Raw genomic sequence first — 25,724 nt, forward strand, 5'->3', positions numbered from 1 at the left:
TGCTTACTGTGCACTTAAAATAACAACCAAATTTATAACTTTGGGTGCTGATATTATAATTTGTTGGTAACTTGTAATTAGTTAATAACTTTGCCAAGTTAATGCTAAAATAATCATAAAACCGTTTGTCTACAGTTATCTTTAAAATTAAAAAGATCCAACTATATGACGGCTGTAATTGGGTCAAAGGGTTGGACTAATACCTCCCAAATACACTGAAACACATAGACTGATTTTATTTGTCATTTAGCCAACACAATTACGAAACATTTCATCTACAAAATGTATGAATACACCTAATAAATTCAATTTAAAAGATTGGATATGATTTTAATTTTTTAGGAGTTATTTTTATACTTAATTGACTTGCTTCTAATCCAATTTAAATTAAGGTTGAATCTGTGTATTAGCATTATGCCATTGTCAAAGAATGGAAGTCCACCTGATTTCTCAAACTTCTCCCTATCTTTCTGTGAGGGAAAATTTCAGAAGTGAAGTCTCCCTAAACTAAATTTGCCCTATGTTGGTCCCTAGCTGTTAACACTACCACTGAAATTTCTCTGTTATCTTCAGATATTGAAACTCTGTGATATTGCCTAGTAGCAGGAATAAAGGACAATTCTATTGTTTGAGAATTTTTTGATGACTTATTTACTTTTCCTTGATTTCTAACCTCAAGGCAATGAAGATTAATAAGAATGCTTTATTTGATAAATTTTTATATGGCAAATTCAACTAGTGAAATGCCATAAGAAGTCCCCTATTTCACTATTTCAGTTCAGACTTGTGTTATTACTGGGAGAGGGGGGGGGGGGGAGATGGGCTGCAAAATGAAGCAGGGGCACAAACCATTTGTCATTGTTTGTTCATCTGCAAGGAAACAGAGACAGTTTAAACTAAAGAACAAATAAAAAGAAATATTTAAACTTAGCCAATGTATCAGCTTGATGAAAAAATCATAAAATATGGGTTACCGTCACTGTAAATTTTGTCCTTAAAAAAAAAAAAAAAAAAAAAAACCTGCCTGCCTCATCAATATTTCAAAATTTTCGCCCGAGAAACTATTAATTTTTTTTGGCCTAAAGCAATTGAATTATGGATGTGCTAGAAAGGGAAACTTTTATAATAAAATTATTACAGTCAAGTCATTTTTATTCCTTATGTATAGATGTAATAAATTACAATTTACTGTAGAGTATAATGAATTGAGTGTTTATCTCTGGCGTTTTGTTGTAATACTGTATTACTTTTTTGAATCTTAATGAAAATTACATGAACTTTTGCAAAGGACATAAATACCAGAAAGACGCATACATATACATCATCTAAACGTTAATACAAGTACATTTCAGAAACCTTCATTTATATATGATTGGCAATAAAATAAAAATAGATGCATTAATGCATGGATGATTCAAAATCTCTGTATCATGTTCAACATTATATGCTTTCATTTGTCCACTATTAATAAAGATATCACAATATCACATAGGCCACTGGTTCTATCACTTCCGTCTATTCTTCAGGCTCTCCAGGTACATTCCCAGCGATTTCTGAATGGCATCCTTGGTGATGTAGTCCCTGAAATAGCCTATGTCCTCCTCCTTCTTCTTCAACAACTTTTCTATCGTTGGTCTTCTCAACTCTGTCTTACTTAACTGTCTCGCAAAACCTTGAATAAAAACAAATACATGTACGAGTATATGTAATGTAAGGCTGGATTAAAGTTGTCATTTAAAAAGCTAAACACTGCATCTAACAGCTGTTTAGAATGTTTATATTCTTGCACCGAGAGCAGGCATTTCACTGGATCACGTAGATTTCTGTCTTGTCATGCATGTATGAGTTATAATCCAATATCGTAAGGAATAGAGGAAAAGGGTGCTTAGTGTTGTTAATATTATATCCTGATAAGTAAGCATTTATTACTGAAAATTAGAATCATGGATAAAATATCAGACCTATATACAACTGTAAACTTGGCCCTTGCAAGAGGGATAAATTATTGTTAATTGCCAATTTAGCATAATGTATTTGCAAATATCTGGTCATTGTACACATGAAGATAAACACTCTTTGCTCTATTACCAAAATACCAGTGATGATAATATTTCTATTGAACATTTCATTTTATTATTCCTGTCATTATTTCCCTTGCATCATTCCATTATGTAGTACGTGTTTTTATTCTTTATCATAAAGTTGTTATCTTCTGTTGTGAGCAAAGTAGAATTAAAATTGTTGCACTGTCAAGAAAAAAATTTCTGGTAGTTATCCGATGAATTTCCATACAAAATCATGTGTGTTTCTTTTGTTTAAATTATTGTTATGGAAAAACCCAAAGATATTGACTTGATGATTTATTGCTCTGACATGAGCAGGGCTTTCACAAAAAAATAACCATTTGATTCAATTCTTTTACTTTGAAGTAGTGAATTTCTGCACAAAATCATGTGTGTTTATTTTTCTAAAATTATTGTTATTGATAAAAACTCCAAAGATATTGACCTAAAAATTTATTGCACTGATGTGAGCAGGGCTTTCATGGAAAAAAAAAAAAACGTTTGATTCAATTCTTTTACTTAATGTAAATTAAAAAGGAATTCAATATTGGCAGTTGATCTACCTGGTATTTTGAACCATCTCTGCATTTCTTGCTGAGCAGCACTAAGAACCTCTTCCTGGGGTACCACTTTATCGATGAGACCAATGTTCAAAGCTTCCTCTGTCTTGAACAAGGTTCCCAACTGAAGGGCCATCTCTGTTTGTCTGAAGCCCACGGTATTCAACATGACATCTGCAAACCTAGAAATAAAAGATATACGAGACCTCAAATAATTTTCACCTGCCTCTCTTGCATACTAAAATCAGCACAACTTATAAAATAACAAATTTGGTAGTTATTCTGAAAATACTCACCAAAATGGTGCAACTATTCCCTGAAAAATGAAGAGACTATTCATTTAATGACCCTGAGCAATCTGATTAAAATCAGATCCTTTGATCAACTCTTGTAGTTTGCTATATAGCGATCTACGTGAGCGGATCAAAGAATCTGATTTTAATCAGGTTTTGAATTTTAGCAAATATATGCAGTCCAAGCAATTGCAATCTCTTAAACGTTCAAAGATTTTTCATCAAATTATGTCTCTTTGATATATGATATATTCTTTCGTTCTCTATTCTTGCTTGTCCCTACCAGTTGTGTTTCGTTGAGGCCAATGGTGTAGTTGGGGGCCATTATTCTGTAGTCACAGCTCATAGACATCAGACACCCTCCCGCCGGGCTGTGACCCTGGTAACACACATTTCATTCTATATTGTACATGTTATTTGTATGATACAGAGGCATAGGTAGTAAGTTACAAGAGGAAATGCATTTACCGGTACAGTTGTGACGGTCAGACTGGTTTGAATACATGTACTAAGTACATGCACCAAATATAGCTCATTGGGTAGAGCACCTGACTAGAGTTTCTGGAGGCCTGGGTTCAAATCCCAGCCTGGTCCATCATCATTTATCCCATTGTTACAGAGTCAAATTTTGGTATCTTTAACCTCAATATCTCAATAATTATGGATATGTCAAATGGAGCTAAATGTACCATCCACTGTTTCAAATGATTCACAAACAAAAGTAATGCTGTCACATCTTTACTTTAAACAGGTCAGTATCAAGGTCATTAATAGAGACTTGTTTTCCTGAAATTAGACTAACTTACATTGATTGCAGCGATGGTGACACAATTCATTCCGTACAGCTTGATCCACATGTCTTGGAGAGTCCGCCAAAACTCCTCGAGTCTGTCTATATCAGGCTGGTACATCTCTGTGATGTCCAGGCCAGCACTGAAAATCTTAGGAATGCTCTACAACATACAGAAATACTGCTAGGCACTCAAGTTTCTCAAGTAATTTTCCATTATTTTCTTAATAAATGTACCTTTAGTTGCCTTCAACTATTTACCGGTAATTTACATAAAAGTGTAAATATATCTCCCTGTAGCAAGCCTAATAGTTTTTCATTGGCAATAAAAAACACACAATTTTTTTAGCTAAGGTATTTAATTTATACAAAAGGGTAAAGATTTCTCCTTGTAGCAAACCTTATAGTTTTGCATTGACAGTAAAAGCAACACAAATTTTCCTTTTTTCGTTTTTTAAGGAATGATCATGTTAAGAATCCTTAGACCTTCTTTTATCACAAATCTCACTTGAAAGTATACAATTCGGCATATATAGCGATGCGTTTAGTGACAACACTTTTTGATGTTACAGTTAAACAGGTCCAATCACAAGTTGCAGTTTATAAAAGAAAGCGTTTCAATTGGCCGATTTGGTACCTGCCCACTCTTAGGTGGTATTGATATTTTATTCGCCAACTGCCAGCTGTGATGTTTAACTCTGTATTAGAATTGCAAAAACTAAATCACCGCAATTGTTGACCAATAGTTCTCTCAATAATCACTTCGTTTTTTTATGGTGTAAATAAAAACACACTGTTGTCCATAGACATTTAAACAGGTTCTCAATTTCATTTTCCAACATACTGCTTCATTGATAAATTCAATTTCTACTATTTTTAATGTAAATTCTAACAATTCAAAAAACCTTTGAGCATATGACAAAATGATACTAATAACAGTATTTAACAAATGGGTCTACTAATATCAGTTTTCTATACATATCATACACCCATGAACTTATGGTCAAACAACAGATGCAATAGTACCTATCACTGGCACATAACTACCATTGGGTATGGAATTAACTTATATAATTTTTATGTAATTAACCATATTAGGTCAACTACAAATGATTTAACTAATAATATGATGTACTGATGCTGTGTCAGGTAATCCACTGAACTGATGCTGTGTTATGTAATATCATGTGCTGATGCTGTGTTATGTAATGCCATGTATTGATGCTGTGTTATGTAATGTCCTGATGTTGTGTCATGTCATCCATTGATCTGATGCTGTGTTATGTAATATCATGTGCTGATGCTGTGTTATGTAATGCCATGTATTGATGCTGTGTTATGTAATGCCATGTACTGATTCTGTGTTATGTAATGCCATGTACTGATGCTGAGTTATGTAATGTCCTGATGTTGTGTCATGTCATCCATTGATCTGATGCTGTGTTATGTAATATCATGTCCTTTTGCTGTGTTATGTATTATTATGTATCAATGCTGTGTCATGTAATGCCATGTCCTAATGCTGTGTTATGAAATATCATGTCCTAATGCTGTGTCATGTAATGCCATGTCTTAATGCTGTGTAATGTAATATCATGTCTTTATGCTGTGATTTGTAATGTCAAGTTTTAATGCTGCTATATGTAATATTATGTACTGATGCTGTGCCATGTAATGACATGTCCTAATGCTGTTTTATGTAATGTCATGTCCTAATGCTGTTTTATATTATCTACTGATGCTGTGTCATGTGATGCCATGTCCTAATGCTGTTTTATGTAATACCATGTACCGATGCTGTGTCCTGTGGTGCCATGTCCTGATGCTGTGTTATGCAATACCATGTCTTAAAGCTGTGATATGTAATATCATGTCCTGATGCTGTGTCATGTAATCCATTGTACTGATGCTTGGTCATGTTTTGTAATGTACTAATGCTAAGTCATGTAGTGTAATGATGCTGTATCATGTAAAGTCATTACTAAATGATGTTGTATCATTTCATGACAGATGCTAATGTGTCATGTTAGGTCATGTACTAATAATTAGTCATATGTCATGTACTCATGGTGCATCATGTAATGTCATGTTATGATGCTGCGTTATGTAACATCATGTACTGAGAGGTGACATGTAATGTCATGTTATGATGCTGCGTCGTGTAATATCATGCACTGGTGCTGTATCAGTTACCCATGTTATGATGCAGCATCATGTAATAACATATACATGTACATATGTTGTGACATGTAAAGTCATGTACAGATATTCATTATGAAATGCCATGTACAGAGACTGTATAATGTTATATAATGACATCATGTAATGTTCTGATGTTATGTCATGTAATGTCATGTAATGATGCTGCATCATCTTGTAATGATTAAATTCATACGTGTTATTCGCATCCATTTCAAATGGTTTTCTTGGATTGTCAATTTCAACTGTTACCCTCCCAAACAAGCACTACCGGTATTTATATAATATTACTTACTAACAGTAACCATCATGTAATGTTTTGATACATACTGACATCATGTGTAATGTTATTTTACCTAAGAACAGCATTTAATGTTATTTCACTTACTGACACCTGGCTGTGTAATGTTACCTTCCAAATGTTGAAAATGTAATATTTGGATCATAATGTTACCTACTGACATTATGTGTAAGGTAATTTTACCTGTTAACAGGTAAATGTTACCTACTGACATCAAATGCAATGTAATGCTACCTACAGCTACCATGTAATGTAATGTTACCTACTGACGTGATTATGAGTCCTTTGCACTGTTTGTCATTCTCAACTTTCTCGAGAGCGATGTTCAACTCTGTCAGGAACTCCAGGTTCAAACTGTTCACGGGAGGTTTGTTCATTGATAGAACTGCTATACCTGTGTCACGACAAGCAAGACATCATCAGAAGAGTTGCAACCAATTTATGGTGAGAACCAATTTGACAGAATTCCTGTTCAATTGTGTTATATCATTACATGGTGATCTGGTGTAACCATGCAAGTTATACAATCAACAGAAAACTTCACCCTCCTTATATGATAATTTGTATTAAACAGGTTGGGACCAGTCTCCCATATTGGATATAATAGCCAATTTGGGATATAATACTCCAAATGGGATATATAAGAAGTGCATTTTTTTTTTTATTATTTTAACAAAAAATATGTCAAATCTGCATTAGAATAGAAATGTAACAACTTTTGGCAAACAAGTTTTTTTTGGTAACCCAACTGTTATGGAGATTGATCCCTCAGTACATCCAAAACTTCTTGGGGATCAATCTTACAAACTATACTGATGTGCGACCATTTCTCGCCGAGTACCCTTCTTGCCAGTACATTGTGACATCATTTTATCAACACATAAAATTATATTTGAAAAATGATGTCACAATGTACTGGCAAGAAATGGTACTTGGCGATAACAGGTTGCACGCCAGTAGGCTTATAGCAAAACTTGCATGCTTACCAAAAGTTGTCTCATTTGATATGAAATTCTACAGATTTATTTTAAAAATAACCAAATCAAAAATTTTAAATTTTTTGCACTTCAAATCTATATATTCCCTTTGGGATATTATATCCCAAACAGGCTTTGATATCCAAATTGGGAGATTGGTCCCAACCTGTTGAAAACTTGTGCTCAGTCTGTTGACAAGCCTACCAGTTTTACTGTCTACATTGAGGTCCAGAGGGGAGCCACTTCCAGTGACCTGTCTTCTACACGTTCTGTAAACTGAGGTGTTCTTTCTCAGGCACTGTCTGGCAATGCCAAGGCCTGAAAGATGATGCTATAACATTAGAACAGATCTGAAAATCCTTTATTTGTTAATTTCTAAACGGCAACGTTATTGTAGCTGCAGGTCTGTAGGCAGATAAGAATGATAAGAATGGCTTGTGCATTTACTTGATTTTACAAAACAGCACTTGATTTACTTTATGTAAACATGGTAAAGTCTAGAACACAGTCAGTTAATTGCACCATGCATATTTTTTTATTTACCTGACGTAACGATTCCTATCCTCATCGTCTTAGCACTTCGCAAGTTTGTCAGGTCAAGATACAGTAGCCTCCCTTAGAATGCTTAGCATAATGACCCCGAAATGAACAAATGGCTGATAAACAAATTAACCTATTACTTCTCATTCTTATTCATATTCTTTTCAATATTTTTACAGTTAAAAAATCGATAAATATTCATTACGTCCTGTTGAGCTTTATTTTAATATTATAACTTTTATAATTCATAGAATACTATAAATGATGATTTTCTTAAGAAGTAAGATTTATCTTAAGGTTTACGGTAACTAGGTAAACCCATAGACTAGCTCGACGTTCCTCTATTTTTTTTTCACGTGTTTACATACAACACCGTCACCATTCTGTTCACACGGGTATATACAGGGTTTGTCAGGCGTCTTTCGACCATGCCAAACCCTGCGTGCTTCTTCGACATCACAATTGACAAGAAACCGGCAGGCCGCATTTGTTTCGAGGCAAGTAATGTGTTTTATCAAGACGCTCCATGTCGATGATTCAATGTCATTGATTGATAGAACAAAAACATAACATTATAAATGTTTGAGAACATCACATTAATATCTATTCATTTATTTTTTGACGGAGTGATGGCTTAAGTCAATCTTTCATGTGCAACAGTCATTTGATCTCTTTTCAATTGTACAGTATTAACCTGTTATTACACCTCAGAGATTAACGTAAAATGCACAGGTTTTTATTTCTGCACTAAAGGCTATCCCATTGTTTTGTTACTATACAATGGGGTTAATAACATGTATGATGTTTTGATGACGCCACTTTCACTTTTGCACCAACGCCTTTAGTTGTGAAGGCAAAATGCAAATTTTGAGAATTTGACATCAAAGGAGTGAAGATGCAACAGGGAAAATGTGAAAGCAAAAGGATATGCAAAATAGCTATTATCGTTCTACTATCACACTTTTGCCTTCACATCTTTTTCCTATTGAAATTTTCTACAACTTCATGGAAGTTATGGATACACTTGCATTATGCAGATATAAGTATGATGACCACCGAATTAGGAAAATCATAAAAAATTAATACTTGTATCGCTCCTTGCCTTTGTAAATTAGCATTTTCACCCATCTCTGCCCTTTACCATCATATCTTTGCACTTTCACACCTTTGTCATTGCGCCGTCATCTCTTTTCACTTTCGCCTTTGCAGTTTAACTCAAACTTTTTATTACATGCAATAGACGGTAGCCTTTGGATTGTTTTGAGTTTGATATGATCCTGTTAGTCTGATGCTGATTTTTATTAAATCTTTTTCTTATTTTTTTTTCATAGTTGCGTGCTGATGTGGTCCCTAAAACTGCAGGTATCTATAACAGCACAGTGTATTAAAAACCACTGGAAACATAATTACTGTGGTTGCACAATTGTTATGGAATGCTTTGGTATCTCTACTTGGAATTACATCTTTAACAGAGTTGTATAAGCAAACCTATAAAACTAGGTCCCCATGAACCAAAAATAAAATGACTTTTCATGAAATTTAGACAAAATGATTCTGCATTAAATATAGCTAACTCTAAACAAAGAAAATGAGCTATCGGTATATTATACAAGACTTCTGATAGAAAAATCATGAAATAAAGGAAACATTGAATATTGCTGGTCAATTCATAAGACAATATTCTAATGTGTATTTTGTTCATCACAGAGAACTTCAGAGCCCTATGTACTGGAGAGAAGGGTTTTGGATTTGCTGGTTCCCTTTTCCATCGAATCATCCCTGGATTCATGATACAGGGTGGTGACTTTACTAGGGGGGATGGAACAGGAGGGAAGAGCATTTATGGCAATAAGTTCAACGATGAGAACTTCAAGTTGAAACACGCCGGAGCTGGTATGACTGATGACCTATACTACAGTTTTAGAATTAGATTGTCTTTAAGGTGGTATCACTGATTCACTGGTATGGGGCACCTGTCAATACTGTATACAGGGTTATTTTCGCCTAGTGTTATTTTTGCCCTTCTTCATATGCAAACAGTTTCGTCCCATCTTGAATTCGCCCAGGCAGTTGTGTTTAAAAAGAGATAATCTGAGCCAGTGCAATTTGCCCAGTCCTAAATTTGCCTCTAGACAATGAGGGTGAAAGGGATGAAAATGAAACAGGAGTGAATATTTCCCTGTATACAGTATCAATATGGATGAGAGTACATTATAATCAAATTACTTTCACTGTTTTAAAAATTTTTTAAAGGTAATAATTGTAAAATGGCCCACTGGGATTTGAACTCATGACTTACAGATTTGTAGTTAATGCTCTAACCCATTGCACAATGCTGTTAAATAACATTTTTTGGTGTGGGGAAATTATATAGAGTTACATTTGATTTGATTTTTCATGCCGATAGGAAGTACCGGTACATCACAAGTAGGAGGTGTCCCATACCACCTTAAATTACCAGTACTTCTGTACATGGTATACCTCTGTATCCCCTGTACCCTTCATTATAAGATTGAAAGATTGTCTTAATTCACACCTATGTATGCCCCCTTTCATTGTAAACCCCCACATTCTGAGTTATAAACATTAAATTTTGTGATATGCAATTCTTTTTTCCTTGTATCAGGAACATTATCAATGGCGAATGCTGGAAAAAATACAAATGGTTCTCAGTTCTTCATCTGCACAGCGGACACTGAATGGTATGTTGGGTTACTGAACTAGCGGCATTACTGCTGTTGCCTTTTCTCTTTATTTACCAGTAGTCATGTCTCCTGTTGTCTAATTGATTTTAATTTCTTACCAGATCTTTCCAGTTAGACAAGCTTTATTTTTTATTATAAAAAAAATTGCAGTTTAATGATAGATACCCATAATAGGTGAAAAATTAAGTGGGTAAAAATATTTGATCATTGAGTTATCCATATTGGGAAAGTTTGTTATTTAGTGCCAATATTTTGATTTTTGACAGGCTTGATGGTAAACATGTGGTGTTTGGTAAAGTAACAGAGGGCATGGATGTGGTGAGAGAGGTGGAGAAATGTGGCTCCAACAGCGGGAAACCACTCAAAAGTGTGGCTATCGACAAGTGTGGCGTGCTGGAATGAGCATGGAAGCGCACTGTGATGTCAGGAACCTCAGGGATAGAGAACAGGACTGTAGCGTGTCATCGAATAAATCCCTGGTTGATTAAATCTGTACACGTTATGTAAAATCAGGACAAACAAAGAAGAAATGAGATCTGTAAATGTTTTATGAAACTATCAGTGAATTAAAGAGATTTATAGTAAATTGAGTTCCATGGATTTAGATAATACTCTGGAATCATAAAAATTTGTGGGGGCCAATTTTCGTGGATTTCTTAAATTTTACAGGTTCATGGGGACGTAATTTCGTGTATTCTCTGATACTTACAAAAGGAATATAACTTTACAGTCCTAATTTATTTATTTGTTGAGCATTTTAATTCGTGGGTGAGAGGTAACCACGAATTCCACGAAAATTGACTCAACGTGAAATCTAATTATTTCACAGTAATGTACTTGTTTTGACAATAGAATGGACTGGGCTATTCTAACAGAATACGTTATTGAGTACAGTAAAACATACTTATAGCAAAAGCCATAGGCATGCAATTTTGATTCATTTTAAGCATGATTTGTTTTATTTGATATGTTTATGATATTAGGATTTAGGAGTTAAGCATATGGCTCAGTGGTCATGGGCGTTAGACTGAAAGGTCACTGGTTCAGACCTTGCTGTGGTCACTTGATTTTGTGTGTTGTGCACATAGACAAGGCACTTTGTCTACCGTACATTGTCTCAGTCCACCCATCTGAGATGGAGGTTAAACTGTGATAGACTGGTGTACCATCCAGGAAGAGTTAATGACTCTCGTCTGCTTAGCACCACTGAAACTGGGGAAAAGCACAAGCCTTATGCGCCTTCATGCATTGGAAAAGTATTAAGTTTTTAACTTTTATAATATTAAGGGGAATTAAAAAAGCATTGGTATAAGGGGAATTCATATAATAAGTGTGTTCACTTCAACCAGGTTTTACTGAACCAACTCCAACGCAAATTTCTGCAGAACAAATATTTTTCAGATATTTCTGAATATTATGTACCGTAAAGTATCGTGTATAAAACGCACCCCCAAAGTTGACAAAAAATGGCGAAAAATCAGCAGGTCCTATGTATAATACGCACCCCAAATATGGCGTAAACAACGGCCGCCATTTTCCTCAAAATAATCGATGTTTCATGACAATTTTATAATCCATGTGCAATTTCTTTAATTTTGTGATCGGAACGTAGCACAGACGATGTGTGTTCACTTCAACCAGGGTTTACTGTACCAACTCTAACACAAATTTCTTCTGAACAAGTATTTTTCAGATATTTCTGAATATTATGTACCGCGGTATCTTATATTTAATGTTAATTTGTGACAATTTAATTGGTAAATCTCAATAGGAAGTGCAAATAATAAAACATAAACTAAATGAATGAAATCAAATCATGCACAAATCACAATGCCGTCTCACAGTGTGGTTTTTGTGTGGCGGATGGTGGGTTCGAATCATAGCAGCTTTGGTGTTTGAAAGAAAGCCCACTTCACTGCATTTTAAAAATTAATAAGGTGGATATTTGATATTATTATACTTTCATGTTAAATACTGAAATCTGATTGGTTTAGACACAGTTGATAATCCGTTCTATTACCCTCAGCGTTAGCAACACACTTAGCAACGGGTAACACAACGAATTGTTACATGCGCGTAAATTATGCGCGTACGGTTCGCCGTAGAAATTACGTCAATATAAAAATTCTCTAAAATTAAGACATTCAGTATAATAAAATAAATAGCGCCTGTTTGGGAGGATAACAGTTGAAATTGACACCCCTCGAAAACCATTGTCAACCTCCGCTTTGCGTCGGTTGACAATGGTTTCCTCGGGGTGTCAATTTCAACTGTTACCCTCCCAAACAGGCACTGTTTATATAATGGGGAATTGAAAGCTTCTTTTGTCATTTGTGGCAAGGACGTGATTGAAACAACGGCTCATTTGAGAGCAGGTGGCTAAAGGGGCTTAATGTCTGAAACATTAACAGCAGACGATAGATCGTGATATGTCAATTCTGTCTACAGCGAGCATCCATAGGTCAGATTTAAAAAGTCTTGAAATTCTCAGAGAAAGTTAATTAAACCATTTTTTGGGGGGTAGAATTATTATCATCTCACTAGCGGAGAGATAGAAAAATAAGTATCTTTCTTAAGATATATTGACCTTCCCTTCTCATTTAAAATAGACTTTATGGGCAAATAACAATATTGGCATTTGATAATCATTTAAAAAATAATGATAGTCATTTTAAAATAATCAATGTGTATATTTTTTTTTCTTTGTAACCGGTCCTTTTTACGCATTATTTCATTGATTCCATAATGATGACACAAACAATGTCTGTAGCCATAAACAAAAAAATAAAAAACAAATTAAAAAATTCCCCAAAAATCAAGGATATGGGAAAAGTGCAAAAACTTGGCGCTCATTCCAGCGCGGATAAATGAGGCCTATCGATGTAAACACTGTGTTTAACGCGGAGTGGGAAGGCGGTTAGGTCCTTACTAACACTTTACCACCCTGAAACAGCCATAGAACATAGCCACAGCCGCGATAATGAGCCAAAATGTCGAATAATTGGACAAGATAATTTGACGTGTCAGCGACTTTTTCTATTAAAATCTCTCAATTATATTGAAATTAACAGTCTATGAGATTTATGAAATGTAGTACAATTATAGAATAAAACTTTATTAGATAGAAAAAAAATGTTGTCCTAAAAAAGAAGAATAAATTTGCGCCTCAGCCCGAGAATCGGGGCTTTCTTCTTCCTTTCCAAGGATCCGAAATTTCCTGAACGATTTACGTCCCTCTATCTTGTCTTTATTAATTTGTTTATAATGGCCACTTTCCTGAAAGAAAATATCGAAAAGACATAAATCAAATGTTTAAGTTCTGTTCGCGGGTACAAAGGCAATCGACCAATGAGAGAACAAGCTTGTTGGAGATGGTGCTATTTTAAGATTCAATGTCTGTTTGGGTGTTTGATGACAACTTGTAGTGCTGCCAGATCTCTGTTGCGTCTCCTTAAATGCATTATAAATGTTCTTCCGTCCTCTGTTGGTAAAATTGGCACACACACTCGGCCCGTTGTTGGTTATGTCGGTCGATGCTTGTTCTGTATATTCAAGGTCTCCAAAATTTGATTCAATCTTTACCTTCTGGAACTCTGTCTAAATACAAGACAATTTTCACCATACCAACCGGTGATGATTATCAAAGCAAGGCAGTCGGAAGCAGGCAGAACAAATTATTCATTTAAAGCAAATTATAGCTTAGAATTCATTCTTTTTCAAGTGATGTAATATTTACTTTCCTAGAACTTTATAAATAGTCCTACATTTCATATCCCTAGTTTGAGAACCCTGGAATAAGATTTGAAAGAACCACTACTGATATATTTTTTAAAAATCTAAAACTATGACATAGTCATGAATGACCTAGATCAACTTAATGTTCAACACGACAGAATTGTTTACATATTACCACTAACTTGGGTACCACAACAAAATAATGCAGCATTTTTATACACATACGGAGTTGTTTCTAGGCTGTATGACCACGGTTTAGATGAGGGTGGTGTTTCGAGCCCGAAAAGTGATTCTGTGCCTACTATGACGAAACATCATTGAGACTGGCCCATTGGTTTATAACCTCTGCGTGGTACCTCGCGGTCGCTATATAGGAAGACAACCATGTACAGTAAAACACGCTTATCGCGAGTACGTTTATAACGAATTCATATTTGCATCGAATCTGTTTCATACTCTTCCTATCTTGAAATCGGTTATTTATTTTCTTGATATTAAAAGCGAATAGCAGCGAATCTAAATTTCTTGTCCCTGGAATTTCGATATAACCATAATTTACTGTACGTTCATTGAGAAGTACTTAATGGAAAATGCTAGCAGTGATCACTGATCAGGCCATGGAACACACAGTGACATTGCTCACTGACTCATCTTGTCCGTCTGACACCGAGGAGCACAGCTGTGTCCTGACCCAGAAGTCCTAAGAACACTTGGCTTCCGGTCATAGACGGGATGCTGGGTAATGTCGCTCTGTAGGTGTAGGATTATTGACCCAGAGGGAAATACTTTATGACAGTCAAAATTCCAGCTTCTTGAATCGCTTTGATTTCTTCTATGGGACCAGGAGGCTCAGTAATTTACATACAAATCTACACTTAACTTAGATCATCTATGGCCTCGGATAGTTGATGTATTTCTCCGCTTGTGATAAAGAGATTTCGAGAACCTTGGACACATTCTTTGATATTTTGTTTTTTCCCTCTTTTCTCTGTTAATTTCATCACAAACTTGGATTTTTTCTCTCCCTCTGTTACTGCCTTATGTTGTGTTTTGCCGACCCGCGGAGGAATATGTAATCGTACTAAATCTTTGACATCATTTACTGACAGTTTCTGAAGGCGGGTATTAAAAACCAAATCTTTACAGTCACCACTGAGATCAATTACGATTTTGGATGTAAAACAAACTTGTGATTCAAAATCAAAATAATCACAGGGCTTAATTCTCAATTTTTTTTTATTTCTTGACATTTACGATCGCTCCCTTGGGTCCCTTTTTTCCATACTATAAAGTACATGTTTTTTCTTCGCTAATGTATTTACCCGTAAAGTGCAAAGTACAAAACTATAAACTTAAGGATGGTTTTGCCAAAGCCGTTTAATAAAGTACCCGAATGTTAAATGAAAGCCCGTGCACACTTATTAGTTTTGAAATTAAATATGAAAATATGAATGAAGTGCTACCCGGTACATCACAAACAAATACCGGGTATATGAAAAAAAAATGCTTGGAACTTTTATCCCTAACATTTCGATCCATAATTATTAATTGTTGATTATATATCTAGATTAGTAACTGTTGTATCAGTTCTCTTGAAAGTAAGTTGAAAAGTTGAATCCAATCGATCCAAATGTTGATCAGTTTGAATTTATGGTGTTTCCGGTGCAATAAATGATCACTTTTATTTTAATCTATCATTCGTACTCATAAAATTATCCAAGAATCACTTCATTCATAATTTCATATATAATTTCTGAAAGTTTTATTTGTAAAACTAGCATGCAGGAAAGTTGTTTTTGTAGACATTTTGGATCAATCGTACCATAACCAAACTGTTTGGTTTCGGAAAGGCACCACATTGGAGGGCCTACATAATCGTCTTAATGCGGAAAATTAACAACTGATGGTCAATTCGGCAACATTTCATTCATAAAGATTTCATAAGTATAATGTATGTCTTCTCAGCTCTTGTTTCTTTAGTGTACGACCTGTGGGTTTTTTTTGTGACGTGTGGCCATTTAGGGGTGAAGTTTGTTGTCCTCAGGAACGTTATCTGTAATAGAAGGTTGGTTGGGTCTACGAGGGCACTAATGGACAGGATTATCTACGTGTTCGAATGAGTGGCTCTCAAATTGGATGAGCCTTGTGATTCTTGAACATATTGGACCAACAAGACAACATTTAATAGGCTATAACGCATCCTTAACGCTGTTTGCTTCAAAATATTGATAAGACTACTCGGGTGAAAATTGACTTGCAATAATACTCCGTAATGAACCGAACGTAATGTGACTTTCGATAATAAGGTGTGTGCCCTATGCTTTGAACTTAACTTCATAGCTTCTTTTGGCATCGAATAAACCCGTCAAAGCTTGTGTCGTTTGGACAAATCGTTAAATAGACTGTGAAGCTGAAATCTTTGGATACAGTAATTAGACAAGCATTTACTGCCAAATAGGATCCATACACAAATGTCATAGAGAGGGCTAGGGTTACCACTTTAGAGGAAATGGTGATGTAAAACGACCGACTGCTTGGAATGGAGCAATTTTTCTGACAGAGAAGAATAGAAGAGTTATGATTGTCAAAGCGCTTAATGAAATTAACCACTATCTAGGTCGATCAGCTGAGCTTTATCTTTTTATCTATAATTATGAATTTCCGAGTGGCCCGTGGCTACTGCAGCGATAATCCCGTCCTACTGTTTTGACCCTTTCTTCTGTTAAATAGTTCTACACGATCCTCTCGTCAAATGTTACGGCGAAAATATCCGAATTATGTGTTAAATATATCTGAAAAGCTTTCGAATAATTATCCCGTCGACATTACCTAGATTATGAAAAGACCCAAGAGTTCTGTAGTTCAAGATAATCGTTTGCTTTTGAAGTTCTAGGGAGCTAACTTTCTCCAGTATCGATCACGGCAGTATGATGTGACGCGTCCTGTGGATTACGGGTATAGGAGGCAGGTATTTAGTGAGGACCAGACAATAGACATCAACGTTTGAGCTCTGTCCCTTCATTCAAGAAGATGGTCCCCAGACACCTAGATCACGTGATACAGAAGACAATGACGAGAGCAGTTCTTATTTTCTTTTCCCTGGAATTCATTAAAGTCGTTTTAGGTGAGTTTTTTTTTTCTTTGGAAGTTTATCCCTTTTTCATTTTTTGCAAACTTGACCGGACGTATATTAAATATTTTTCATGAAAACAATCTTATCTCTGTGATTGATTCTGAAATTTATGAACTTTGATGTAGTTAATTTATTAAATTCGCAATCTTTCATGTAATTACAATTCAATATTATATGTAAGTTATCATCTTGAATTAGCAGAACTCTACTTTTGTTTGATATGAAGTTGGGAATTAAAGTTATTTAGAATCACGGAAACATAACAATAGAGAATTTTAATAAAGGAAAAATTAAGAGCTAAATATTAACTTTACAGTTAATAAATTCTTATTTTACATGATAAAGATTTAATTTTGTATAAAAAAAAAATCTTGCGGAAATGTTTCTTACACGCAATTATACGTATTTTACCAGCCTGCGTACTTATATACACGGGGAAGAGCAGACTCTACTCAGGCCGATAGAATAGAGGAAGGTATCGCGACTAGTTTATAATATGTTATATTATATGTATATATAAGTAACATGAATAAAATTAAAGGATTTAAATAGGTCCTTTGGTCGATATTTCTTGTGTCGTGTACCGAATGTTATTTTATATTAAATGTAAACCCGTTCACTTACTGGTACTGAGTAATTTAATTCAATAAAACAAAATTCTGTAAACAACAGTTGTTCGGATGAAGACTAACAGTTTAACCTGCTTGTTCTGTTTGTCAAACACTGTTTTGGGTACAAAGCCCTTTTGTATAGAAATGATAATACAATGTTTAGTCATTTTAAGTTTTTTTATATGACAATAGTTATTATTTTTGTTTATTCGACATACACTTAAAATTCTGTTAATATGGGTTTATATTGATGTATATGATATAGATCAAGGGCTAAATTATTAAGATTATCTGATATTGCTTGATTTCAAAAAGGAAATTTGGGACCAAACCAATGATTATCATTCTTTATCAATGACTGTTGATGTATTTGTTTTCATCAATGTACAACGCATAAACCTAAATGTACATTGGACCTACTATAAAGTCACTTATATTTTAAATCATTATTTGATGGATAAACTGAACAATACAAGGGACATATCTGTTTGAGCGAGCTCATATGTCACTCATACTTCCCCTCTATGAAAATAAAAGAGAATCTCGGATACAATCTAACTGTTGATTAAAAGTTTTATTTTCAGAAACACAATATTCAAAATTTGCTTCCATTCTGGAGTCAAGTACAACAATGCCTTTATTTTGGCAGAGTGTATACACGGTGTAATAAATCTGCATGAGCTTCAATATTTTTTGATACCGGTACTTATGGTCATCATATCGGCCCCGGTCCAATAATCATAGCTATAGTCTTAAGGTTTATTATCCTGATGGTCCAGTAATCCGAACCTTCAAAGGTTCGTCGGTTCATTATTTTGAAGGATTATATTTACAAATTCAAATGATTCAGTTGTCAAAAAATCCAAATAGTGTAAGTCCCTGAAGTTTTGAACCACACCACAATATACTGACTAGAAGGTATCATTGAACGGAACTTTACAGTACTATATTGCATCATCTGTGATTTATTTTGATTGATTAAACGGACTAGTAATTTAAAATTCATATTTTATAAAGAGTTCAAACGGGCTGGTACATTATCAAAAGAACATTTTATACAGAAACACCATTGTATTTTTTACTTAAAATTGAGAGAATTTTTAATTGCAATCTCCTGCACCAATTTTGATTGATTTATACGGAATGGTACATTATGAAATGAATATTCTATACAGAAAAAAACCTTTGTGTTTTACTTAAAATTGAGAGAATTTTTAATTGCCATCTCCTGCATCAATTCTGATTGATTTATACGGAATGGTACATTATGAAATGAATATTTTATACAGAAAAAAAACTTTGTGTTTTACTTAAAATTTTGAGAATTTTTAATTTTCATCTCCTGCACCAATTTTGATTGATTTATACGAAATGGTACATTATGTGTTTTATATCTATATAAAATGAATATTTATAGTATATACATTTGCCAAAAAATCAGAACAACTTACGTGTAATTGCAATATCTCTGCATCTTTTTGATTTATATGGAATGATACGGCAGAACATTTCGAGGCATGAAATATTTATTTTTAAGCATGCAAAATGCTTTTCGATCTTAGCACTGGTAATGGGACCCATCGGATTTCATACAGGTTTTTTATGGTAGCGAACGATATAGGGTACAGGTAACGTTCTCAATCCTTCTGTACTTTTATTTCTCTATTTCTGAAAAGAAATATTTTTAGCAACATTATTGCGAAGATTAGATAAAGATCAATCGAATTTACCTCAGCATTCAAACATCAGAGGATTGAAATTCCTGTGATGCGATTAAAATAAATATCAAAATATTACTGGTTTGTTCCATGATACTTACCGGAGAAAATTAATAAAAGCTGATATATAATTATTTATTAATCTTAAAGTGCATCATTAGATCACGAGGCAGTTAAAAATAAACGAATTTCAAATCTGAATTTATTTTTATTTCTTTGCATCAGATAGCCATGAAAGGCTTTGGGTGTAAATTGATATTTCTGTAAAAAAAAATACATGTAGCTTCAGTGCAAGTTGGTTCCTAGGAAAACGGCCATGCATTATGGTATATTTTGTCTTTTAGATATAGTCAATGCATTTCTTGAGTTAAGGAAGCGGCAGTAATTGAATATTCATGCATTACATATAGACAAAGCGATTGCTTCCGCGTGTCTCAGAGTTTGGCAGTACTACAAGCAATGATAGTTCTTTGGATCGTGGGAAAATGTCATCTGTAATGAAGAATAGCACCAGTTAAAAAGATATGCAAATCGAATTGGTTCTTGTCATAAATCTATAATAGTTATAGAAACTTTCCGATCGGTTTCAGCATCTAAAAGTTATTAATTTCTTTTTCGCTTAACATTAGTTTGACTCCGTACCAGTTCTTAACAGCAGTACTAAGGTATCAGTTGGGAAAACTTACTTTACAAATACAATTATCTTGGCATATATTTTAGAACCATATTAACAAGAGCTTGGACTTTGGGTAGTTGCATTAAATAGCAATGTGACGTAGGCCTGTCAATTTCATTGCTGGCCACTCAGCCATGGCTCTCTGAAATCAACAAGATTTGTCTGGCTTTTGAGCTAAGACTACGCAATCGGTGTATACCTCGCTTAAAACCAGCGTCGTTTTTCACTTGTTTTGACGCAAGAAATAGACAATTACGTCCTACGAAAGTCCAAGGTCTTGTTAAAATGGTTCTATACGTGTTGTCGATTTGATCAAGATCTAGGCAAGGAACATTCATTCTTTTTGCTTTTGAAAATTCGTGACTTATTAAGAGTGCAGACTCTGGGTCAGAATCACTAGTATTTAGTACAAGTTACTTAATTAAGGTATTCTACTCCTTACTGTATTTTATTAAGATGTTTTGAGAAGTGAATTATTGAAATCTATATATTAACATGTTTCAAATATACAATGTGGGTGGGTGGGTGGGTGGCTGGGGGGTTAAAATGTAATTTTCACTCAATAACATCAAACATAATGCTTATTTAAACTGAGCATACTTTAGTATGTGAATTTTGCATAAAATCTATCAAATACTGTAATTTTGTTAAACACGGCCTCCATAGTATGATTCAAACATATTGTGAGTTATACGTTTACCTGTATTACAATTGCAAATCAAATGTAAAGTGCACTGAAAATTTTAAGAAAAAAATGCATGCTTATGGTTATTTTCTCTTAGAAATTCTAGTTTCCCCGCCAAAAAACTTCATTGTTTATCGAGTCTAAATTGAGTTTACAAGTGAATGCCGAACACAGTGGTGATAAATAACCCCTCTTTGCTGATCAGACAAACACAATATGATTATTACTTGTTTTAAAAATGGAGATCATGTGCGCCTTGAACTTCAACTCAGACGGGAGAAATACTTTAAAATGGATACTAGACGCTTATTGGGCGGACTTTTGATCGTCCGATAAAAAAATTCTCCATTTCCCAATCTCCCCAATCCGGACCCCCCATCTCTCCCCCGTTCCGCTCATCAGTAACCTGTAACTTTTATACCCGTAAGTCACAAAGAAAACATTTGATAAGTTCATTTGATAATTCAGCAGACTTTCCGTACTACACATTCAGGTATATTTGATTTGTTTGTAGGAGCGGTTCCTCCCGGGGGCATAGAGGGACTGTGGATCACGGATTTGAATCTCAAGGACAAGGTCAAGGACGATGCGTACCTGTGGATGCGCACGGCGGTCAGCAGGGTGCAGTGTGCTCTGGAGTGCACGGCGGACGCGCGCTGTATGTCGCATTTCTACAAAGAAACCAGCACTACCTGTATAGCTCAAGATGTTCAACTTGACTCCATCGACGTTCGGAACTCATCTGGGTTTTTAGCTTATGGATTACAAACAGCAGGTATAATTTAATCATGTCAAATAGTGGATGATCTTACCAAATGAAATTGTTTCGATTCTTTAATGAATATTGTTATGATGAAGTCTCGTTTATAATTTTCTTTCCATATTATATTTTTATCAATTTATGCAAGTAATAAGAATCAGCTCTCTCGTATGACTTCATCTAGGGATATTAGTATGCATACTTGTTTGTTTAATTACTGCATTCAAATACTAGTATCTGCCTTTGAAAAAAGACCACCTGTTTGACGCATTGGAAAACGTTTTAAAAATCATTATATAATCAATTAACGAATCATTACGGCTTTGAATTTGTACCATTTGTAGCGAGTTGCGTGGCCCCCTTCCAGTACAACCGAGCAGCGAATCTGTGTTTCTGGATCTCTGACGTCAAGGGGAACCTGACGACGGCGCAGCAGGTGTGTGGGTCACACGGCGGATCCTTGGCAACCATTGACACGGTGGCCAAGCGTGACGCCCTGCTGGCCTACCCAAATCTAAGTAAGAGGCATCGCTATTTGAAAAACGTAATAAAAAGCGCGGTGCATGCTGGTTAACCGTTTAAATTTAAATGTTTTTTATGAACGGTAACAATTTTTAGCATAAGTCACACATGATAGATAAAACGACCAATCATTTTATGTCATCTTTTTTGGTGGGCGCGGCAAGATGAAATTAAACTTTATGCGGGGAAGCAAGATGAACCCCACATAAAGCTATAGAATATTGGGTTGGAATTTCATTCATTTAAACTCAAGTAAAACCGATATATTGTATCACACTAGGTGTATAGGTAATTATGGGACCTTTTAAAAGATTGTCGGTTGGTTATTTAAAAAAAACAACCTCTTCAGGAAAGGGGGTTGCGTTATCGTAAATGTATTTGGCAATCGGGTTTTGGAACACAGTTCGCAGTTCGCTATTCGCAGTTGAAAAGTGAACTGCGTTCTAGAACGCAGTCCGTAATTCAAAATTTATAATTCATATTAGGGGCCCCAAATATGAATTATAAATTTTGAATTGCGAACTGCGTTCTAGAACGCAGTTCACTTTTCAATGGCAAATAAACCCGATTCTCAAAAACTATAGATAACTTCATCACCATATTTTCACAGTGGTAGTGGTATACCACTTGAGAAGACCCTGGAGATTTCGGGCCCCAAATATGAATTATAAATTTTGAATTGCGAACTGCGTTCTAGAACGCAGTTCACTTTTTAATTGCGAATAACAACTGCGTTCTAAAAACCAATTGCCAATGTATTTATTTATGTCACCTTGTCACTAAAATAAGAACCGTCGATTCGTTGATCTATTGATATTCAAAGTCGCCCGTCAGGCATACGTCGTCGCCTGTAATGGGGTCTCTACATAAAGGGGTTTAAAGGTGGAGATGGTTTACGTTTCAACTTCCTTATCTTTAGTTTAAAAACTTATTTAAATTTAAACTCGCCCCTCTACTTTCAGACATGAAAGATTAAACGGACTTGGACACGATTTTAGATCAAAATCTTATTTTTTATTTTTTCGATATAAAATGGTTTACCTGCATATTTTGAATGATTGACCAAAATTTGAATGTTATGATTTAAGTTATGAGAGAGACACAGAGGTAAGAAGTCATTGTTTTGTAAACAAAGCTTGAGTCTTGTATTTGTTTACAAAAAATATAAATTATGGAATTACTATTTCTTTGACAAAATAATTGTAAGAAACAAGACAATCCTGTTCAATGTGTTTATGAAATATATTATCAACAGAAGAAAGCAACATTGGATTGAAACTTATACCAATAGAACACATATGTAGACAGTAACAAGGCTCGAGCTTTGTTTACAAAACAAAGAATTCCAAACTCTGTATCTTGCTCATTACTCAATATCTGACTTTAAGATTTTGATAAAGCATTAAAAATACCCATATTAACCATTCTACACATTAAAAATGGAAAAATAAAATTAAAAATGTTAATTGCTCAAATCGTGTCCAAGTTCCTTTGAATATGAAAAAATAGCTATAAAGTTAGCCGGAAAGAAGGGATAGGGGAGGGGGACTGTTCATAAGAGATAGTTTTGCTCGTTTTTAAAATTTTGCAACATAGTTTACCTTGAGCCAAAAACCGGCATGTTTTAAAATTTTGCAACGTAGTTTACCTGGAGCCAAAAACCGGCGTACATGCATATTTATTGTCATCAATTTATGCTGATATTGTTAAAAATATATCAAGGTGTGTACTTGGTTACATTGTGCATTAATTTCTTTACGATAGATAAAGATGGATCAGGTAATTTTGTTGCGTCATATCTGATCGACGGAAGTGACGAAATGAATGAAACGGACTTCCGCTACAAAGATGGAAGCGTTGTTCCCTCTGGTTTTTGGATGGCTGGATTTCCACAAAACAACTCAGCAGAAAATTGTATTCATTTCCCAACATGGTCAAATGGACTTTTTATGAACTACGAGTGTGGCAATAGTAATTATTATTTCATTTGTCAAAAGCCTTAACTTCTCTCTCTCTCTCTCTCTCTCTCTCTCTCTCTCTCTCTGTATTACCGTACTGCTTTATTACATAGAACATGTCAAGCTTGAAGTGTATAAACAGTGTTATCAGCTGGGTACATGTATGTAGAGGCCACATAGAACCGATGCCATTGTTTATAATTTCAATAATATACATTGTATTTATGAACTGTCTAAAGATACTATTAAATGTTTTAATGCAGAAAATATGTAACGAGTTAATCAGTAAATTCAAAGATCAATAATTCACTAAAGCTGATTAACTTACAAACCAATTTGATTGGTAAGTGTACGTAATTTTGTGATCGCTTAGTACTTAAAATGTTTGTTTGGTTTTTTTTTATTATACTTATTGACGTGTAATTGTTACCTTTGAAAGAAACAGAGGTGGGCAATTGTTTGCAAAATGCTTCTCTTTGTCTCCCTTATTATCATCTATATAAAGATTCGCCCATCCCACGTGGCTTATTTGTCCTCGTTATTTCAATGCTGTATGTCTATGTATACTTTCTATAGGGATTAAACGAATGCTATTTAAACAGATATTTGTGATTTGAATTGGTATACATGAAAAGCAATTATTTGAATTGTATATTACCATTTGTTGATTGGTGAAATTGATTGTTGTTCTGTTTCATGGATTACAAGCTGAAATAAAATAAAATACAAACGGTATATGTGCACCAAGTGTTATCCTAGATGTTTGAGGATCGCCTGTAGGTATCTGGCAGAACGTTAAATGATCATTTCTGTGAATTTCTCGAGGAGTAAAATGTTAATAATTTTGAATCTCCGACAGTAAAATGTTAATTGTTATGGTTGTAAGCTCTGTATCTCTGACAAGACGTTAAAAATACAATCTTTGACAATAAGTAAAATATACATTTCTTTGATCTCTATTAGGTTTAATAAATTCTTTATTACTTTGAATCTTTAGCAGGAAGAAAAGTAAACATTCTCTGAATTGTACATGGATAGTATAAACTCTTAATCTCGAGTAGAAATGAAATGTACATTTCACAGAATATCTAGTAAAAAAAATTATCTATACTACTATATCAAATTATTAGACTCGAATTTAGGCTTTAATACCGAGAAATCAGAAGAGTGCTGTCTTTGGTTTTATATATTTTAAACATCATTGGTACTTGAATATTACCAATTTGTTTTTATTTTTTCTCAATCAAGCTTTGCTAATTAATAATCAACGAAAATTCCTTTATAAAATCCGGAAGTCATCTTGATTTTACAATCTTGTGCATGCGCATTACATACAATATCACATTTGCCTGGATAAACTCAGAAACTATATTACAAATACGTGTAAATTTTCATTGAAAATTTGTCATATATTCTGTTCATCAAAGGAAATACGGGTAATAGATCTAACTCTAACTCAGTGCATTTAATATGAAAAATCACGAAAGTTTCGAAAATC

General features: G+C 34.4%; 3 protein-coding genes across 3 annotated transcripts; 2 read left to right on the forward strand and 1 right to left on the reverse strand.

Annotated features, from left to right (window-relative positions):
• Positions 1 to 1,313: 1,313 nt before the first annotated feature.
• Positions 1,314 to 7,879, reverse strand: LOC105325600 (enoyl-CoA delta isomerase 1, mitochondrial). Its single transcript, XM_034455322.2, has 8 exons — positions 7,727 to 7,879; positions 7,388 to 7,501; positions 6,473 to 6,600; positions 3,723 to 3,869; positions 3,200 to 3,295; positions 2,920 to 2,939; positions 2,627 to 2,805; positions 1,314 to 1,672 (listed from the first exon to the last, which is right to left on the reverse strand). Exons 1-8 carry the CDS (start codon positions 7,749 to 7,751, stop codon positions 1,506 to 1,508), a joined length of 876 nt encoding a protein of 291 aa, XP_034311213.1. The 5' UTR covers positions 7,752 to 7,879; the 3' UTR covers positions 1,314 to 1,505.
• A 138-nt stretch (positions 7,880 to 8,017) lies between these two features.
• On the forward strand, positions 8,018 to 11,014 carry LOC105325601 (peptidyl-prolyl cis-trans isomerase A). Its single transcript, XM_011425235.4, has 5 exons — positions 8,018 to 8,220; positions 9,055 to 9,085; positions 9,431 to 9,616; positions 10,350 to 10,425; positions 10,695 to 11,014. The coding sequence occupies exons 1-5, from the start codon at positions 8,152 to 8,154 to the stop codon at positions 10,828 to 10,830; spliced, it is 498 nt and encodes a 165-aa protein (XP_011423537.1). The 5' UTR covers positions 8,018 to 8,151; the 3' UTR covers positions 10,831 to 11,014.
• A 5,220-nt stretch (positions 11,015 to 16,234) lies between these two features.
• LOC105325603 (uncharacterized) lies at positions 16,235 to 24,954 on the forward strand. Its single transcript, XM_011425236.4, has 4 exons — positions 16,235 to 17,287; positions 21,501 to 21,761; positions 22,091 to 22,264; positions 24,033 to 24,954. Exons 1-4 carry the CDS (start codon positions 17,194 to 17,196, stop codon positions 24,269 to 24,271), a joined length of 768 nt encoding a protein of 255 aa, XP_011423538.3. The 5' UTR covers positions 16,235 to 17,193; the 3' UTR covers positions 24,272 to 24,954.
• Positions 24,955 to 25,724: the final 770 nt, after the last annotated feature.

Source organism: Magallana gigas, chromosome 7, assembly GCF_963853765.1.
Source record: "Magallana gigas chromosome 7, xbMagGiga1.1, whole genome shotgun sequence".
NCBI lineage: Eukaryota > Metazoa > Mollusca > Bivalvia > Ostreida > Ostreidae > Magallana > Magallana gigas.